Source organism: Porites lutea, chromosome 13 (assembly GCF_958299795.1).
Source record: "Porites lutea chromosome 13, jaPorLute2.1, whole genome shotgun sequence".
Lineage (NCBI taxonomy): Eukaryota > Metazoa > Cnidaria > Anthozoa > Scleractinia > Poritidae > Porites > Porites lutea.
The window spans coordinates 406,285-425,748 of record NC_133213.1 but is presented as its reverse complement, the minus strand read 5'-3'; the positions used below and the strand labels follow the sequence as shown (position 1 = coordinate 425,748).

Genomic DNA, 19,464 nt, shown 5'->3' with positions numbered 1-19,464 from the left:
GAAATACATGGCCATTTGGAATGCATTAAAAGAAATGAAAACCTTTATCCCACCTTTTTGGGGTCCGCCAAGCATCCCAGGACAAAACTGACAAGAATAAAAAACGTGATAATTGCTTTTCCTTTCATCGCGAAGTTCTCGGACCGTGCAGCAAAAGTGCAAAGTAGATATGGCCTGCTCGCGTAAAATTTCCATATTAATTCTCATTTCTTTTGTGGTTAAGTAAACATTTACTTGCTTATCTTGAAGAACTGTGGCGTTTTTCGTCTTGAGACTCATTATTTACAAAACAATAACTGTGTTTTGAATTGTTTAGATAAAAAGGGGATCGAGGGAGACCATTTTAAGATGAATTTTTGTTGCGCTCGCTAAACAAAACTAAAAAAGACGATCTATCTCGAACGTCTTATTTCAATGCCAATAACCATGTACCATATATAAGGTTCCCATGAAACAATACCCTTTTGACGAAACGTCCCTTGTTTCCATGATCTTCTATATTCTGTCTCTTATTTTTCAGATAACTAACAAGTTTAATAAATCCTAAGATAAATACAAAAGGCCTGGCCCCAAGCTGGAAATGTAAGCTGATGTTTTGAGATACCAATAAAACCACACCTTTTTTGGACCCTGTTCAAGATTTCTCGAAAAACAAATACTAGAAAATCGGCATAAACTAATGCGTTATCATTCACAACACCTAATGCCTTCACATAACAACATCTTATCTGAAAAAAGACTCCTATTTCAATTGTTACAATACTATACCCCCACTGAGAGCAGGGCATACTATTTACTGAAGAGGAAGGGGAGGAGAACACTGACCCTGAAATAAGATAATTAACGCTGGCGCTTAAAAGGGATTCTCTAATTACTTTGTTAAATCTTTGGGAGTTGTAAATGACAAAGTGGTGCGATTAGGTGTCTTCTTTGGAAGGATAAAAAAACTGCAGAAGACTGACTTTTCTGCTCCCATGCTAGGGCGATGTTGAGGTCTCGTTAGGGTAGACATGGCTTTGAAACAGGGACAAAAGACTAGATGAAATGGTAACAAATGAGATCAAGATGAGTTAAACACGGACAGTGACATGGCGTTGACTCAAAAATAAAAAATATTTGAAATTCAGACCGAGAACATTCATGGTATAAGGCTCCTAAGAGGGCCTCGATTTAGCAGCGTTGTTCTTGAAGAACCTAATAGAACAAAAAGCAGAAAAAATGTATTCACAGTGCACAGTGTTGGAAAAGAATCGAAAAGAAGGGAGGGAGGGATGGAGAAAGAAAAAGAAAACAAAACCATGTTGGGGCACACAATACGCTAATGTTATTTACTCTCAGATAAGTCACACAGGAAAGTAGCTGAACGAGAGAGTCTGGCCAGGTTTCAATAAATTGAACAAATACCCTCTTGGTGGGCTCTCGTCTCGTGACGTGCTTAGCAAGAACGTGCCAGGTGCCTAGCCAGGGTTGAGAAGGCCTGGGGACAGAGACAACACGAAGACAATATGGCGGCAGCTGTGGAAGGAACTCCGCGACGAGTACGTGCACTGTTGTCGAGTTTTCTTCACTCATCTGAAAATGAAGAGGAAAAAAGGTATAAACTAACTCCTTAAACGTGCGCATGGACGTTACCATTATACTCAACGTCGCTTCTGATGTCCTTCACCATATGCAATTATTCGAAGCATGCTTGTATTCAAATGAGCTGAAATTGACCATGACGATATAGATTGATGTTTATTTCGTATAAGCCTTCAGGTGTTCGCGATCGATGCCGAAGCAATTTCCTGAAAAGTTTTTAAGTTAAGATGGCTTAAACTATTCATCTCTTCAAACATATAGTGACATAATAATTGTAAGTGACAAGTGAAACGTTGATGGTTTGATTCCTATGAGATTTTTAGGATGTCTGGGTACTTATGCTAGAATCGTCTGTAGTATTGTAGTTTAATTGTATAGCCCTACAATTTGACCTTTGTCTTCCAACGTGTAAGATGCATTGCCATACTCTAGCAAAAAGGAAAATAACTGTTTAATGTTTAACCAAGGGGTAGGTGAAAAAAGAATCATTCACTGGTATCATTGCCACTGTTTTTTTACTAGTCAAATTCACCACATCTGAGCTCACTACACATTTCCTCCAGTTTGCCACAAATTTCACCAAGACCCACCACCTTGTACAAATCGTTGATAAAAGTTTCGTAGTTTAACTAGCCGGAAATCTTATTTGTTGCTTATTATCTTTCTATTCTCTTAGGAGTCTTGAACAAGAAGAATCAGATCTAGAGTCATTCTGTAGGAGCCAACCAAGAAACAAGGAAGCATTTTGGAGTCGCGTGGAAACATTTACTGTATCCTTTTTTATCTTTTAAAAATATATTAAGATAATATTTTGGTATAATATTGAATTCCAGTTGGATGGAAGGGTAGGAGAACTCCCAAATTAAAGTGACAGGGGTTGCTCATCCTCCAATTAGCTGGTGTAAGTTGCAGTTTTTGGTCTCACTTAGTTTAGGATGAAAAGCTAAAATATTCTCATCCCTACAGATACCACTTGTGGCAGTTTGTGAAGAATATATACATGTAAAGTTAAAACCAAATTCACTATAGTTTGCTTTCTTGTCCTAATGCACTGTTCCTTAACTAAGTTCAGCCATTTACATGGTTTGCAAAGCCACTGGCATTGTCTCCATTGTTCTGTGCACAATACGGCTGGGAGAATAGTGAGGTAGATATATTACAATGTGTACGGTGCAAGGCAACTCTTGATGCAACGATATCAACAACGTGGGATCCAGATATGTGTGAGTATGTCAGAATACGCAATTTGTGCACAAAACATGAAAAATGACTGTCAAATCCAACCTACAACCTTCTCGTGTAGGTTTATCCATATTCTCAGAAGAGCAGCTTACTGCACACACAAATTCTCCAAACTGATCTCTATACATTTCCTTTAAGAATTAGTTAAGAGAATTTGATAAAAGATCAAGGTATTTTCTCTTAGGTGATCATTTTATTAATTCTCATGACCTCATCTCATAACAATGTATGGATATCGTTAGGAGAAAATTGCTGTTGGTCACTATTGGGACTTAAGGGGTTAATAAAAAAGTTCAAGGTATATGGAATTGACTGGTGCACTAATACTGGATTATATATTCAAAAATGTCAAGAGATTTACCTTCTCCTTTAATTTTAATTGCAGATTCAAAGACTTGTGAGCAGTTAAAGGAGGCACTCGTCACTGGACATTCTAAACTATGCCCGTGGCCAGACAATCCCAGTCCTGGTATGTAACCTCAACTTTTTACAAGTAAAGAGGACACCCTGAATATCACAGTGGTGGGGGCAGGGGTAGGGAGAGATGGAGAAGCCCTCAGGGTTACTGATACTATTTTGTATGGAATCACTTTTTCTTCTTTGTGTAGTCTTGCCTCCATGTGCGTCCACCCTCATTTGTAAGGGAGGGGAGGGCAAATAGACATTACAGGCCTTTTTACATATTGTTACGAGAAATATCTGGGAGAGTGGCAATCAATTCACTTTGAAAATGGGCTAGCAGTTGAAATGTTAGATATTTTAAGTCTTTGAATGGAATAACATTTGGAAAACCAATGTTATTATTGTATCTCTTTGAGAATCTCCAGTTTGCTGGTCATTGTTATCAAGCAGTTAAAGAACTAATCTTATTTCTAATCCTCTGGTACCCAGTGGGTGGAGTGCATTCATGTAAGCTAACATACCCCAATTTGATTGCTAGAGTTTCAGGACTTGATACAAGGGAGCTGAGTACAGTGATGGTGAATCTTGATTTTTGGGAAGAAATCTCCAAGAATGTCCTTTCTACTCTTGTGGTTGAAGGATGATTATGATAATGATGATGATGATGTATTTCTTTTGAACAGAATCATTTTTAAAACTACCGATGTACAGCTACAGTCAGTGGCTAGAAGATTACAGAGCAAGATGGAGATCTATAGTTACGCTGGTAGATGAGATTCCTTTAATAGATGAACAGGCAATGGAGGACATGGTCAGTTGCAAAGATTTGTATTCAGCACATGTTTTTGGTCACCGTTGATTGTTACTTCTTTACGAAAATTGCCCCGTTGCAGTCCAAAGAAAGATTAAGCTACGGTTTCTAATCATTAGATCTGACAAAGTCAAAATCTAATCTCTATCCTTTATCAGTTGCAAAATTGGTTATGAGAACCAAAAAAAGATCACCAATGGAAAATGTCTTACTGTATTTATTCGATTAACCACCCTGGGCACTTATTAAATTTTTGGACCTTGAGAGTGGGTGCTTATTCGAGGTGGGCACTTATTCGAGGCACTTATTAAATTTTCACCATTTTCAGCAAGTGTAGTATGTTTATTTTGCAACAAAACAATAAATGGTAATAACGAAACGTGAAGATGTAACAAAGCAAGTTTTCTGTAAACTACCCCTACTCTGAAGAAAACTCCGTCTTCTGGGAAGTCTCTTTATATTAGTACTTATGCACCTATCAATGTAAACCCCATGGGGGGGGAGTGCGGGCAAGGGGTGGGGATTTGACAAATTTTAAAATTTTTCGATCAAATTCCCCAGGGTGGGAAACGAGAGGTCAATCAAAAGTGTCAAAAAAGCCATCACCCCAGGGGAAAAATCTAAACAAACAATGCTATAATACTATATAAAACGAATAAAAGAACATTTCAAACACGTTGTTACTACTTTTAATTACGGTTAACGGCAGCTCCATTAAATTACTCGCTGTAATTAAGTATTTTCTCTCTCCACTAGCATATCTTATCTTGAACAACAAAATCACTCCAGGAAGATTGACTGTGCTATATAGTATTAATAAAACGTAAAATGCTTTATAACATCTGCTCAACATGTCGGAACAGGTCGGATCAGTGACCTATAAAAAATCCTCTGACTTTCATGGTGGAATTCGATTTCAATCGAGTTCTACAATCAGATGGGAACTTGAAGATAAAAACTTCCTCAAAATAGACATTAACTGTTTAGATGACAGTTTAAAGTATCGGATTATGGCGATTAAAACAAATGAAAACTTCATACCTTTCTCTAACAAGGTGACTTTCAGGAAGCCTCGAGGGACGGACTTGGTAACTGCTTCTGAATTGATACCAGGCTTCTGTCGGTCAAAGTCAAATGTCCCGACCCCGGGGTCGCTTCACACGATCAAAAGCCCGACAGCGGGGATAGTCCCAGGCATCAAATCCCCTCCCCTTGCCCGCACTCCCCCCCCACGGGATTTACATTGATAGGTGCATTATTCAATTTCAATTTCAATCTCATTGTCACCCAAGTGGGTGGGGTGGGGGTGGGCGCTTATTAACTTTTTCTACCTTTAGGATGGGTGCTTATTCGAGGTGGCACTAATTCGAGGTTGGGTGCTTATTCAAATAAATACAGTAATTCGAAAGTCTTCTCAGAAACAGAGTAGCAAATGTATAGATAACAGTGCAGAGAACACAGATGTTGATACGGCAGTTTTAATGGTTGGAATTCTTTTCAGGATTGTTTGTCACCAGGACATATTGAAGGCCTTCAAAATTTAGTTGATCCTGGAAGTATATGCTGGACAAGGAATGAATTGGACTTAGAGCAAGCTTCAAAGGCATCATGTGTCATTGCCCTGTGTGGCTGGCAAGGAAGGTATACTGGAATTACTGCAGTAATATTTAAATCAATTCTCTTACTGCTGTCTACAGGACCTCTGAGCCTCTGTGGACATCAATTTAGTTTTCCATCAAATTGTCAGTTTTTCAGGAAAAAAATTGTCTCAAATCAAGAATTGTTTCATGTGGTAACACCACGAGTGAGCTCAGCGCAACCACAATGACGAAGGAAAGGTGAAAATAAGCAAAACAAAAACTCAGACAACAGTGTATTTTACATTGGTTAAGTTGATTTTTTAAATGTTACAATAAGGTTTAATGATGCAATATAAAATTTAGTGCATTTATTTTCAGTGCTGCGAGTGATTCAGAAGTAAACACCATATCTTGTTCATTGTGTCGTCGTGAGTTGGGTCTGTGGAATTTTTTCCCTCTTACACATGTTCCAAGTGAACAGGAAGAAGCTGTTGATAAGGAGAGCCCCTCTTATCTTGATACTGGGCAAATATATGATGAGGAGAGAAGCCGACAACGGAAAGCTGACCAGGAAACATCTTTTTGTTCTGGTAGCAATGTTGAAGAAAATACCACTGAATATAGCGGCAATGGAGATCAGTCAGAACCAATGGAGGAAAGTGAAAGCTCTGATAAATCTGAAAAAACTTCTACAGGGGACACTTTGACAGAAAAAGAATATATTAATCAATTAACTGATAAACCACTTGAGCCGTTTGGCCTCAAGTCACCTCTACACCGTTCGCTTTCAAATCTGCCCGGTGAAGAGGCAACAGAATCACTCTGTGTGGAGGTTGAAAATGAGAGTTTGTCCGAGAGACTTCAAGATCTTGATTCTGAACTGGAGTTTATGGGTTGTGCTAGAGAAGGGAACCTAGAGAGGGAAGATCTTGGACCTAGAGCAAAGAGAAGAAGGTTACAGGTATGGGAATAAATTCGCTGTCCTATTTTGTTAACATGTTTTCAATAACCAATACTTGTTGTAATGTGTACATGATGTTGAAATCTCTGACCAGACAATACTTTTTTGTAGGAGGTAGAAAAGAGTACATTCCATGTTTTAAGTGAACATCGCACATGGTGTCCTTGGATTGTTAGTATGACCAGTAATGATGGGACCACGTCACCGGCTGGCTGGAGGCTTCTTTTGGGAACACTTCTGCCATCAATGAGTCCAACATCAACTCAGTTGATTCATGAGGTAACTTCACTGTAAAATTGTGTATTGTTTGGTTGATGATGATGATGATGGGGATGACAACGGTGATGGCAGTGGTGATGATGATGATGATAATGCAGATGATGATGATGATGATGATTATTATTTATAGAATTTGCATGCATAGTTGCATATTTGATAAAGTGATTTCTATCCTGTATAAAATTATTGACCATGTAATTTCAGCGGTATTCGGTTCAGTTCAGTACATTAAACGAATGTATGAGTTACGTGAGAGTTTTTCCTCAATGATGATGATGATGATGATGTAGATTGTAAAGGTAGTACATCCCCATATTCTTTGTCTACTTTACAATTCCTGATCAAATTGGAATTAAGATATATTGGTTTTTGAGGTGAGGAGAAGATGGGAGTCAGCGTGCAAAGAAAGTGGTGTCCGATAGCCCAGGGCTAGTGGATTTTGCTATCGGGCTAGTGAATTCTGTTTTTAACTTGCCCGATGGGCAAGTGATTTTTTTTTAGAAATTTGAATAACAGAAGAACTGTAATCAATCCTGCTCATCAAATTTTTTCCGGGCCAGTTGAAATGACTTTTGGGCCAGTACATGCTAGCTACAGCTTGCCCGAATGGCAAGCTGTAAAACTGACTTTCTTTGCACCCTGGATGGGAGTTCCAAGAAAAAAACCCTGTTGCAGCAAGAGTGGAAATCAACCACGAAATTGAACTAGAATGCAGAGCAGCTTAATTCGAGGCGATTTTTTTATACCGTTTATAAGCATTTTGGTTTTGACCCCACCCAAAATCCCCTTTTGACATTTTGTAAACCCAGGGTTAAAAACGGGGATTTTACGGTATTTTCCGTTGTTAGCCCTGTCATCCAAATACTAGACCAAAAATAATCGGGTTCACGTTCTTCTTGTTTTATTTTTATTCGTTCTAGACCCCTCCACAAGACGCTTGGAAAACAGTTAGAAAGTTACTTGGAGATTGTTATTCCCCAGCTAAGCAAGTGTAACAACGGAGCATCTAGCAATCAAGCCTAACAACTAACACATGATCATTGAAGGATCAACACATGACAAATGATCATTATCCTCTTTCTTGGATAAGCTTCGAAAGTGTTTCATGCGTCTTAAAGGTCATTTCACTCCTTCGGAACTATAACTGGAGTTGTTCTTAACGCGATACCATGATCGTAGACTTCTACAATTGCATTCAATGCAATTAATATATCTCATTGAGTTATCCGGCAGAGAGATATTTCGCAGCAAGAATATATGATAACAAGGAGATAAATAATCTTTATCATGAGCCTTCAGGGAACGTATGGGTTTGAGAAAATAACTTTCAACAGGTATTGATGGAAAAAGAGAAGACTGCGTGTCCGTTATATTGGGGTTTACGGTAAATTTCTTCGAAAAACAAGTTAACAAATTCATTTGCCATTTCAAACTTGACAAAAATGGGAGGTTTCATAGGAATTGACACTCGATTATGATCTATTTTGCCATTGTCACGGCACTAGGAAGTGTATCACGACCATTCAACTGCAGTTCTTATCATTAAACAACTAAAGACGATATCATCGGTCATTTAGCCTCGTGTATGTGGGAAAGAAGTCATTCAACTACAATTGTTTTAACGTCTAGATGATTTTTTAACGTTCAGGCAGGAGAGGGAGATTGTGTCAATTTTTTTTTTACTAAACAGTACTGTCAGATTTGGTGTAACAGCTTATTACACTTATTTTTCCGCTGTCATGAAAAACACGACGTTCATATGTATAAATACGAAGATGTTTTTAGAAAGTTTCTAAGGCGATGAACTAGCCTTAAATTTATATAGAATAGTTCCATTAACAGAACATTTACAAACGTTTTATAATTACCTTCTTGGTGAAGATGCCTGTAATTTATAAAAGTTACTGCTTATGTTCCAGTGCGACGCACCTTACTGTGGCCGACAAATTTTTACAAAGTCAGTATCTAATCAAAGACGAGGATTTGTTTGGAGAGACGGGTACACCTCTTCATTCAAAGTGATGCACGATATGAGGCTGTACGCTTGCGTAAAAAATTGAACGGTTTGTTAATACTGCATACAGTCCAAGTGTTTTGTGTATCTCCCGGTGTTTTTTTTTGAGGCTACTGAAAAAGATGGAGTGAAAAATTGCTAAATGCTAACGATTGTTGTAAGACTAATGTTTTGCAAAACTGGGAAAACAAATTCTAGTGTGCCATGTTTTTAGAGTACTGGTTCTTACTGGTTAACGTTCGGTTTGTTAAAAGTTTGTTTAATGGCCGACTAAGGTATGTTGCACTGGAACATTTTGTTGTTTAAATAAAAATCTTTTTTTATCTCGATTGGGATTTTTTCCTCTATGGATCTTTCTCATCAGGGTCTAGTGAGTCTGGTCTATAGCTTATATCTTACAAACTTCACAATACAATCGCCTGTTTACCCCACCCTGCTTATACCATGCAGGTAACAGGTCACACACCGACCTTAGAGTACTGTACAGGTCATCATTCTATGGTAAATAAACAACACTAAAAATGTCTCCTACCCCTGATCACAATCAGAAATAGAGTTTTCGCTTAAAGCCGGGGAAGCTGCTTATCTCGGCAGTTATTTATCTATAGAGCAGTGACCTGCACCTGTGACCTGTGACCGGGGCCTTTACTTTGTACCTGCCACACCCTAGCCTATCATTTTCTCCCTCCATTTCACGCTATCTTCTCAAACTCATTAATAATTCATTAAGAAAATACAAAGGAAATTAATGTTTAATGAGTGTTTGGAAATCGGATGAAACACTGCTTAGTATTTGCATCCTTAATTTCTCCTTCAAAAATGATTTTGTTTGAGAAGAAATATCAAACATTCGACACAGTGTTTCATCACCAGATGAAACACCTCGAAGTTCGTCAAAAATACTCCGCTGCGCGTCGTATTTTCAACTCTCTTCTCGGTGTTTCATCTGGTGATGAAACACTGCATCTCATGTTTGATATATTACTTCAAGGTTATAGTAAATATGGAGGCACCTAATAATCGGCTCCTGATCCTACCCGTCTTACCCTACCCTACCCGTTCCTATGCACAACGCGACTAATTTACCCACCCTGACCTATCTGTCTTTCCCTATTCTTCTCTATTGCACCCCATTGTACTCTTCGTACTCTAGACTAACCCTACTCTCCCCTCCCTAACCTATCTATTTATAAAAATTACCTGTTTTATTCCTCATACACTCTTACGTTACGCCTGGCCTGACTACTTGAGGCGACCATGGGTCGTGCCAGATATTTGCACGTTTTGGTGGGCTGTCAAGAGACCATGATTAGTATACAGGCTATTGTATGATTATTGAACTAAAAGCGAGAAGATTGGGTTCTGCTACACTGCGCTGATGCGCTCTTACTAGAATGAAACAGCTGTTCTTTGCTGCAACCCTATAATATCAGTGGTCATCCGGCGTTCACAGCTTTCCTGTATCACCCTAATGCCGATAATATGGGTTGCGCTTTGCTTTTTCTTATTTCCTTGGCTGTTCGGAGTCCACTCCTCATTTCATTCTCACACAACACAAGTTTACTTTGAGTTTCTCATCAGTTGATAGTTTCCCTTTTTTCTTTATCTTCTTTTCGTTTTATTTTCATTATTTCATTTTCTGTTGGGGGCGGAGCTTGGCCATTTTTCACGTGATCAAAATAATAATGTTACGTCAACAAACCAAACCAGAAAGTTTAGTGTGTCGTCCATTGTTGCTGCATCGAAGGAGCAAATTGGTGTGAGGTTTTGGAGTCTGGGAGCAGCAGAATGTCCTCTCCATCCCCAGGAAAGAGGCGAATGGACACGGATGTCATAAAGCTGTATCCTTGCAGAAGTCTTGGTACAGATTATTGCTTAGTCGTGCTTTGGTTGGCAAAGTCACGAGCCATAATGGCGCTTTCTGTACATATCCTGTTGTTTTTTTTTTTTTCTGTGTCTATCTCGTTATTCCTTGACTGCATTCTCATCAGAATTGAAAGCAAGCACGAAGTGACAATACTTGGTGGTTTAAATGAATTTATTGTGAAGTTTTTTGGCCCTAGTGGAAGTAAGTGCGAACATATTTTCATGTTTTGAAATGGCTCGCCATGAACTTCAATGTTGTCTTGTGTCTCCGCATTGCTTGAAGCGCAAATTATTTGGGATGCATGGGCACAATTGTAGCTGAAATCACTTGAGGATATTATTGATTGAGAGCAATTGTGTTAAAATGTTGTTGCCATCTAAACCGATCCAAAGCTTCTATGGCTTTTACAGGCAGAGCTACTCTGGTCATTATAAATTATAAATCGATATCAGCGATAATATTTTTTTTCTTGAAATTTAGAAAGTGCAATCTACCCTGTTGGTTAGTGTCACAGAGATTTCAGTCTGACATTGAATTCAATAGGCGAATAGGAAGTGATTAAACAAGGCTAGTTGGAGGGCAAGAAGGCATCGGTTTTCCAATGGGCACAATATGGCTAGCTTGTTTTGTTTTGGGGAAAATGCCGTGTTAGTAAGGAATTTATCTCGTACATCTATTTGCATTTTAGTCGCTTATTTGTCCCAGCTGATAAACTGCTGTTATATTTAAATAAATACTCTTTGAAAGAATTCTATGTGTTTCACTTCTTTGGCACTTGCATAGATTTCTTTTTCTTATTGGGTAGTTGTTATAATTTGGGACTCTGGACTTTGCGGTAGAGTTCATAGGGCTATGTTTACATGTAGCATTTAAACATGCAAAATTGGTGTGTTGATTTTATAACAAGGTGGAATCTGATTATCCTGCATTCAGGTGACACTTTGACGAAAAAATTTAAGGCTGGTGCCCTATAGAGTGATACAAAACCTTGCAAATTATGGAAATAATTATAGGAATATTTTAAATACTTTTTCTATTGCCTACCAAAAATGGCTACTCAAGGTCAAAACATTGTGGAATCATAATGTCTCCACTTGCAGTCTTGTTATTTATATGTAGATCTTTTATAACTGGTGTTGAAAAAGGACTTTGATCTTCAATAACCACAAGCTTTAAGAAAATTGGAATTAAACAGACCCCTTTTTCATTGCTTGGGGAGAACCACAATATTGTTACACCTGAATACCCTCAGGTAAATTTGTTAACTTCTCTATCAAAATAATTTAACCAGGTGACTGGTTTCTAGAAATGGGCAAAATGCCTTTTATAAAATTTCAGAAGTACATATGAGGCACTTCAAACTGAAAAAAAAAACAACGTGAAAATGTACCATTTAATAAGTTGCTATTTACAATAAAATTATTATTTTGATCTGGTAGAATTTGTATGTTAGGCACCTGGCCCCGGTTGTTCAAACGTTGGATAGCGCTATCCACAGGATAAATCACTATCCAGCGGATAAGTATAGGGGAAACCAATTGTGCTATCCATTGGATAGATTTTTATCCTGTGGATAGCACTATCCAACGTTTGAACAACCGCAGCCTCGAGGCTACAGAAAAAAGTAAAATCAGAGAATAATAGGATATCAACGTCCTGAATCCTTGGAAACAATGTCAATTTCACAGTGAAGTTTTAATTATTATTGTGGTTACATCTATTAACTGGAATTTGCCTTTGTGCCAGCCAAAGTAACTTTGACCCCACTAAGCTATTTAACTATACTGAGCTTACAGTAAAACTTCAAATTATGTGGGTCTAGGAATGCAGTAGAATTCATCATTTTGACAAAATAATTGCAGCTGGTTTGGGACCCAAGATGTAAAGAGGTTAAGATTCAAGCAATGTCCACCTGATCAGGAAGTGACAGGCATTACCAGCCATAACATGCCCAACAGTTGGTCAAGTGATCAAGTTTTTCTAAACACAAGAACAATGCATTTAGAAAAAAAGTGTTAGCAGGGTTAGAGAGAGGACGTAAAAAATAGCTAACAGGGACATTTTCAAGCTTATATCTCAAAATAATTTTAAAAGAAGCAATTATTGCCATGGCCTGCCAAAAATTGAACGTATTTTTATGGAAAGAACAGCTCATGCCACTTAGTCGCGGTTCAGTGGTTTTCCAAACAAACCCTGCTTAATTTTGTGACCAACTAATGCAACAAGCCTGCTGCTAAGATGCTGATCTCTGTGTTGGTTTCTATGATTACTGACATGGTACCCTATGAGTTCTGGCTCTTCATAGCAGTTTTACTCTATGAAACTCAATTTCAGAGTTAAGAGTTTTCTATCTGGTTATGTTGTTGCTATGGTATGGTAAACTGAGTTGTTCAGAAATGTCTGGGACTTGCTAACATTATTACAGGAACATCAGCTCACTCTCAGATTTTTCCCTTTTACCTCTTGCCTTCTTACCTAATCTGTTTAGGCCTTTACGAAGGTGGTGTTTGGAAAGTGAGGGTCGATTTACCTGAAAAATACCCATTCAAGTCTCCATCTATAGGTAAGCTATGTACAGCTGTATTTATCTTTAGATTTACCTACTGTCACTGAGATTTGCAATCAGCTCATTCCTTTGTAACAACACTTCTTTGCAAAGAGTTGATGAAAATTGTGTTGAAGCCCTGGGACCAGTTACCCTAGGACCCTAAGTTATTGATGTCCAATATAACTTGTAACATCTGAATTTCAGCCCACTGAAGTCCTGACATGAGGTTTTGCAACAGGTCCCTTTCAGAAAGTTTTGTGAGGAAGCTGAATATTTTTTTTTTCTGGTACATGCAGTGGATCTGAATTTGATTCGTGCTGCTCATAGGTTGTAACTGATTTTCACACCATCATAAAGAGAATGTACAAATTTGTAATCTGTTTTTTTTTAACCATGCAGTGCATTGAAGAAATATGGTTTAATACATTTTTATGTTACCACCTCTAAACGTCTCCAATACTGTCTTCCAATACAACTCACTTTTTAGTGATGACTGCCATGTTTGAAAAAAAGTACAACTGTCACGTGCAAAAATGTGAATTGAAGTTATTTAATTTTGTGTTCAATCCTGATAAAACTTGACTTTGATATATTTTTTCTTTTACTTTTGTTTAAGGTTTTATCAACAAGATTTTCCATCCAAACATAGACGAAGCGTAAGTTTTTCTCTTTCATTGTTTTATTGTCTTGTAAACAAAAGTAGTACTTCAAATATACTAGTAATGAGGTATTGATGGTCTGTAACATCTTCGTAGTTCTGGGACAGTTTGCCTTGATGTGATCAACCAAGCTTGGACTGCGTTGTATGGTTAGTGCTGGTAAAAGATAACGAGATTGAAGAAGAATAAATCTTTAACAGTGAAACTTTGATTTAATGAACCTTTATATGTCGCAGTGCCCCAGTAATAGTAAAATATACTGAAAAGAACTTCGATGATGAAACCTTGTTATAGCAAACATATTTTGCCAGTCTCTTGGCCCTTCATTATATCGAGGTTCCACTGTATTTTATTTGTGTGTGTGCTAATCCGGAACGCACAACCCTATTCTTTGCTCGATAGATGACTGATTCATGAAAAGGAAAGCAAAAAGAATTCTTACTGTGACAGTGGTTTGGATACCTGGAGTAAAAATTATAAACATGAATTATTTTGGCAAACTTCTTTTTTCTACTTTTGTTTTGAAGTCTGTTTGCTATTACTATTTCCGATGGACCCAATACAAGTAAGAGTGTCTCACTGGTTACCCAAACACCTTAAAGTCTTTTGACGAATTCACTATTTGGAGATTACATTGAGACAATCCATTTTCTAGTGTTTATTGTATGATTGTGCTGACTGTGAACAGGGAGAAAAAGGGCTCAATTAAGTATGGTTAATGTGCATGTGGTAAGCATCCATTATGACATATTATTTTCCCTTGAAATCACCTTCATTGTCAGTAGGTTCCAGCAAGCTGGAATGTTCTGCTGTATAATATACAGATTGAAGCATGTTTTTGTTTCATTGTGCAGTTTATATTAAAAAATCTGATCGGTAAATGCAGGATTTAATTTCTCAAATCTTTGAAGCCATATTTATTGTTTGCTCTACCTTTTTTGTGATTTGGGCCTGCCTGCCCCTCACCAAATGATTTCTGTTTTTTTGCCAATGTCAGATTTGTCAAACATCTTTGAGTCTTTTTTACCTCAACTTCTGTCTTACCCTAACCCTGTTGATCCCTTGAATGGAGATGCAGCAGCCCTTTACCTTCACAAACCGGAACAGTATAAAGAAAAAATAAAAGGTATGAATAATTAGTACACTGGTGGAAAAAGTATCAGTGAGCCTATTTAGGGCCTTATTCTGTCCACATCCATTTTTGAAAACCATTGGCCACCTAGCACAACTCAAAAACCTTGAATGTTTGGTGTACACTGACCAATGTAGCTTTTATAGTTCTGTGTTTTTTTTCTCTTTAATTCCTTGAGAACTTGCTACTGAGGATTGTGTGTATAAATTTATTCCTTTCAAAAGGAAGTTAGTAGACAAAAAACTGTGCCACGTTATGATAATGACAAAGAGGTTTGAGTGGTGTTTTGTCATCAAAGGATTTTATCCATAGACAGTGACCAACTGAAAATTAGAACTACATTCTTTGTCTTCATTATAATTTGTAAAGTGAAAGGATTATGCTAATATGTTGACTTCATTGTTACTAGAATATATAAAGAAATATGCAACAGAAGAGGCATTGAAAGACCACGAAGAAATGTCATCATCAAGTGAAAGTTCAATTAGTGACTTTTCAGAAGATGAAGCTCAAGACATGGAGCTCTGACATCAGAGGACTCACTTTTGTATCTTAGGATAACAAAATTAATAATTAATAATAATAATAATAATTACAACATACTATTATTATTATATTATAGGAATCATTCCGTCTGGCTAGGTTTTGGTATCTTCTATATTATCAATCTCTTGTTTCTTTATGTTGCATTATAGAACAGTGTGGCACTGCGGAGGGCTAAGAGTCAGTTTAGTTTCATTAGGAACTGAATTTGTTTTTATTTAATTTTTTAATACGCGTAATTTTTTTAACACGTTATTCAAAGAGGAAGCTAATGTGGTACTAAAGAAAAGTGCAATTTGTACTACTCAACTTAGCTTTATTTTTTATGGTGTTTTTAGCATTATTTATTTAGACTCCAAATAAACATACTTCACAAACTTGTAGATTGTTTACAGTCCCCTGTTTTTCTGTAGGATTGTTGAGATCAAGCCCTTTGTATAACGGGTGGCCATCTTGGATGTGGTGAGTGTCAAATCTACTTAAAACTTAGACTCCAGCCTCGTCGGTACATAAGAAATCAAGATGGCCACCTGTTACGGTAAGCACTCAATCCTGACAATCTTAAGAAAAAATAGGGGACTGTGAACAGTGGACAAACTTCAAATTTATTTTAGACCTTGTCAAGTGCGTTAAACAGAGAAAGCACTTCTCAGTCGCTATCATAACTCTCTCATTTTAATAATGAAGGATTTTTGTCTGCAAACTTTTCGGATCATTATATGTTTCTTGGTAACTAACCACCTACCCATCCCCTAAATCAACATTTTGCCCCAAGTGAGAAATAAGTGTTAATGTTGGTTTAGTGGAGGGGTAGGTAGTCAGTTACCCAGATACGTAAAGTGATCCAACTCTTCAACAAGCCGTTTACCTCGTATTCATGTGATCAAGATCAAATTTGAAGTGCTTTTCAGAATACCCTGAATCTTGGTAATACTATTAAAAATACTTCATTTCTGGGGTTATTTTTTAGTTTTCTAATGCATCTGCTTTCTTAATGTTGAAGATACCAGGGCTTAACCACTTTATTGTGAACACTGTATTAATATTAACTTTGTATAATATTGACGCTCAGACAATGTAAATTTGTGCCTTAAAGAATATATTCATAAATGGCTGTCTTTCAACTTCAGTGAAACAAAATGGTAATTTTGTAATGGGAAATGGTATGTGAGACATTTTTCTTTTTCTTTTCTTTGCATATAAATGAAGTTCTGTTTGGTTTATGGCCAGTTCATGAGAAAGGTAGATTAAATATGGCTTTGATTTTCAAGTTCTCCTTGTATCGGATAATTTGATCTATTAAATTGCTTGCAATGAGTCAAGCTTTGCATTTGTTTAGATTTGCAGACATTTGACATTGCCCTTAAAATTTGGTCGAAGTCTGTTCCCTCATTTCGTAGTAATAATCTTATAAAAGGTTTCAAACCACTCATTCACAGTGATTTTTTTATTTTTGAACAGTACTCTTCTTTACCTTAAACTAAAGCATTTACTTGCAAGAGCAAAACACTACTAATTAAATTTTCTGGCTTGTCAGGGAGGCGCTTATAAATAACACAATTTTAGGTAATACTTACTTTTATTTATTTCTCTTGTTCAACAACAATGACAATAGCAGTGACAATCAGAGTTTGTTTTGAACACCAATGTTCTTGCCAGATCCAAAAATAACGAAAGCAACCATATTAGCCATATCAACCATTAAGCATAGCATTAGGCATGGAGAATTAATAAATGCCATATTTTTTCATTGACATAGAGGCCCTTATTCAAGAACAGCGCCTGTTAATAATTTGTTCCCTAACTGCGGTGCTATTTCGAGCAAATACGGTAGCTCTAATACATTTAGGAGAGAAACATTAAGTTTCTTAATGAAACAGTCTCCTTTAGGCAGCCATTTATGAATATAGGCTATTTGAAGAACATTGTGGAAGGTTTCTTCTTCTATCTCTCCACTAATGTTCCCGGATATATATTGTAATATTTGTACAAAGAGTGCGGGAAATTTATTATTTGTTGTTTGCAGGCGGTGCTGTGTTTAAATTGCCCATACTATAAATTATATCGCCAAAGCAAATGTGAAAATAACAATAATTTATGGTGTGATATTTGTCGAATTTTTAATTGCATGGTAGATGTACGGTGAGAGGAGTAGATTCCAGGTTTTTGATTCTTAGCTTGTCTAAATTTATATTGATATTTAGATAACTAGCGTGTAATTAGTATTAAACTCGATGTTTTAGTAAAAAACAGGATGCCATTAAACAAATGAATGGTTTTACATGTAAGTATTAAAGCAAAAGTCACTTGAATTGCTGTTCAGGAACAAAACGTTTTTCCTGTTTGCGGCATACAGTCGTTAATCTGACGGCAACCTGTCGGCAAAATCTCGGCGGTAACATTACGGGCTCAGCTTGGTTGGTCGAATTCTGAAAAGGGGTGGTAGATTCAAGATTTTGGATCCACTGGACTGCCAGCAGTGTCAAGAAAGCTTGTTACCATTAGCATCTGTCTACTTAAAATAGACACATTCAAAAGCCCATTGAGTGTGTTGAACCGCAGGCTACGTCAAACTTCCTCTAAACAAGACGCTCCTTCAAGCGTTAAGTCGAGCTTGCTTGGAGATTGGATAGGAAATGAGGAGACGATTAATTCTACACGAAACACTGTGTCCTCGCTAAACATTTTTCACGTCCTACTTGATCAACAGTCGAGTATTCCGTATTCGACGATTTGTTTCTGAATTGATTGAGTACGCGTGTATAAATACACGAAAACGCAATGGACATGCCGCGTCATTTCAATCATCGCCTGCTCATCACAAGACTCATTTTCATACAATGAAAGTTTACAACACCCGACCAGTTAGCCTCACCGTCGAAGTTTATTTTCTCGACCACCGAAGTATTCACTTGTTCCAAAGCAATCAACGCTTTCAAGCGATAGAATTCGCGGACCGACGCGTTCCGGAAAAGCTCTACAGCTTGTGCATTAATATTACCTAAGCTTTCTTCACAAAACATGCATGGCGCTCTGAATATGTTGTCGGCCACGTCGCGACTCTTATCCCCAGTTTCCACGGTCTCCGCTAGGAACGCTTGGGACCATAACCTCCTTTTGGCAAGCATACACGAAAAAAAGGAAACGCTTGCGGTTTAAGAGTCTCGCTGCTAAGCAAGCTCGACTAAAAAAAAAGGGCTTAAGGTGGCTCGACTGGATTTTTTTAGGGGGATACCTCCCAAGTTTGAGCCTTAACTACGTCGGCATGAGTAAAGATATGGAAAAAAGGTTACCACAACTGTATTACACAAAGATGAAAATTTCTTATGATCTGGGTTTTATTGCAATCGGAGTCACTATGGCAACGTAATGACGCCATTACGTTTTTCATTTATCTTTGTGTTTCTCTGTACCAGGAGTTTTTTGAATAAATCGCTTAAGGGAGTATGTACCTGCCATAATTGCCTCCATTATGGCAAAGTTTGAAGAAATTCTATGAGAGCGTTTTCGAAATATTTTGAAATGCAGTTTTAAGAATCATCAAAACAGTGAAATAGCATGCTAGTCTCACAATTCGCTAATATTTTAAGAAAATGACAAGCTTTGGGAACGCGGCTTCATCTCATAGTGGATTGATTCCATTAAAAACTGCATACAAAAAAAGAGCGGAATTGCTCTGGGCGATCGCGACTAAGAAGAATTTTATTAACTTGCATTCACCTGCTTTTGATACAGTTTTTGGACGTAATTTGGTCCATGCCTAAAAATTTCGCATTTTTCCAAAAACCGCTCGATAAATTTTTAAATAAATTCGACAATCCCGAGATCAATTGTCAAGGAATATT

General features: G+C 37.4%; 2 protein-coding genes across 3 annotated transcripts; both read left to right on the top strand.

Moving 5' to 3' along the window:
* The first annotated feature begins 1,460 nt into the window (after positions 1-1,460).
* On the top strand, positions 1,461-9,186 carry LOC140923220 (uncharacterized). Of its 2 annotated transcripts, none has more exons than XM_073373301.1 (9): positions 1,461-1,594; positions 2,258-2,351; positions 2,654-2,804; positions 3,209-3,292; positions 3,909-4,036; positions 5,538-5,677; positions 5,995-6,577; positions 6,689-6,856; positions 7,777-9,185. In XM_073373301.1, the coding sequence occupies exons 1-9, from the start codon at positions 1,506-1,508 to the stop codon at positions 7,849-7,851; spliced, it is 1,512 nt and encodes a 503-aa protein (XP_073229402.1). In that variant the 5' UTR covers positions 1,461-1,505; the 3' UTR covers positions 7,852-9,185. The 2 variants fall into 2 exon arrangements, with proteins under 2 accessions (XP_073229402.1, XP_073229403.1); XM_073373302.1 differs by having other exon boundaries at positions 1,471-1,594; positions 2,261-2,351; positions 7,777-9,186.
* A 1,385-nt stretch (positions 9,187-10,571) lies between these two features.
* Positions 10,572-17,907, top strand: LOC140922730 (ubiquitin-conjugating enzyme E2 H). The gene is made up of 7 exons (XM_073372748.1): positions 10,572-10,711; positions 10,862-10,938; positions 13,226-13,300; positions 13,902-13,941; positions 14,041-14,093; positions 14,942-15,070; positions 15,486-17,907. Exons 1-7 carry the CDS (start codon positions 10,659-10,661, stop codon positions 15,602-15,604), a joined length of 546 nt encoding a protein of 181 aa, XP_073228849.1. The 5' UTR covers positions 10,572-10,658; the 3' UTR covers positions 15,605-17,907.
* Positions 17,908-19,464: the final 1,557 nt, after the last annotated feature.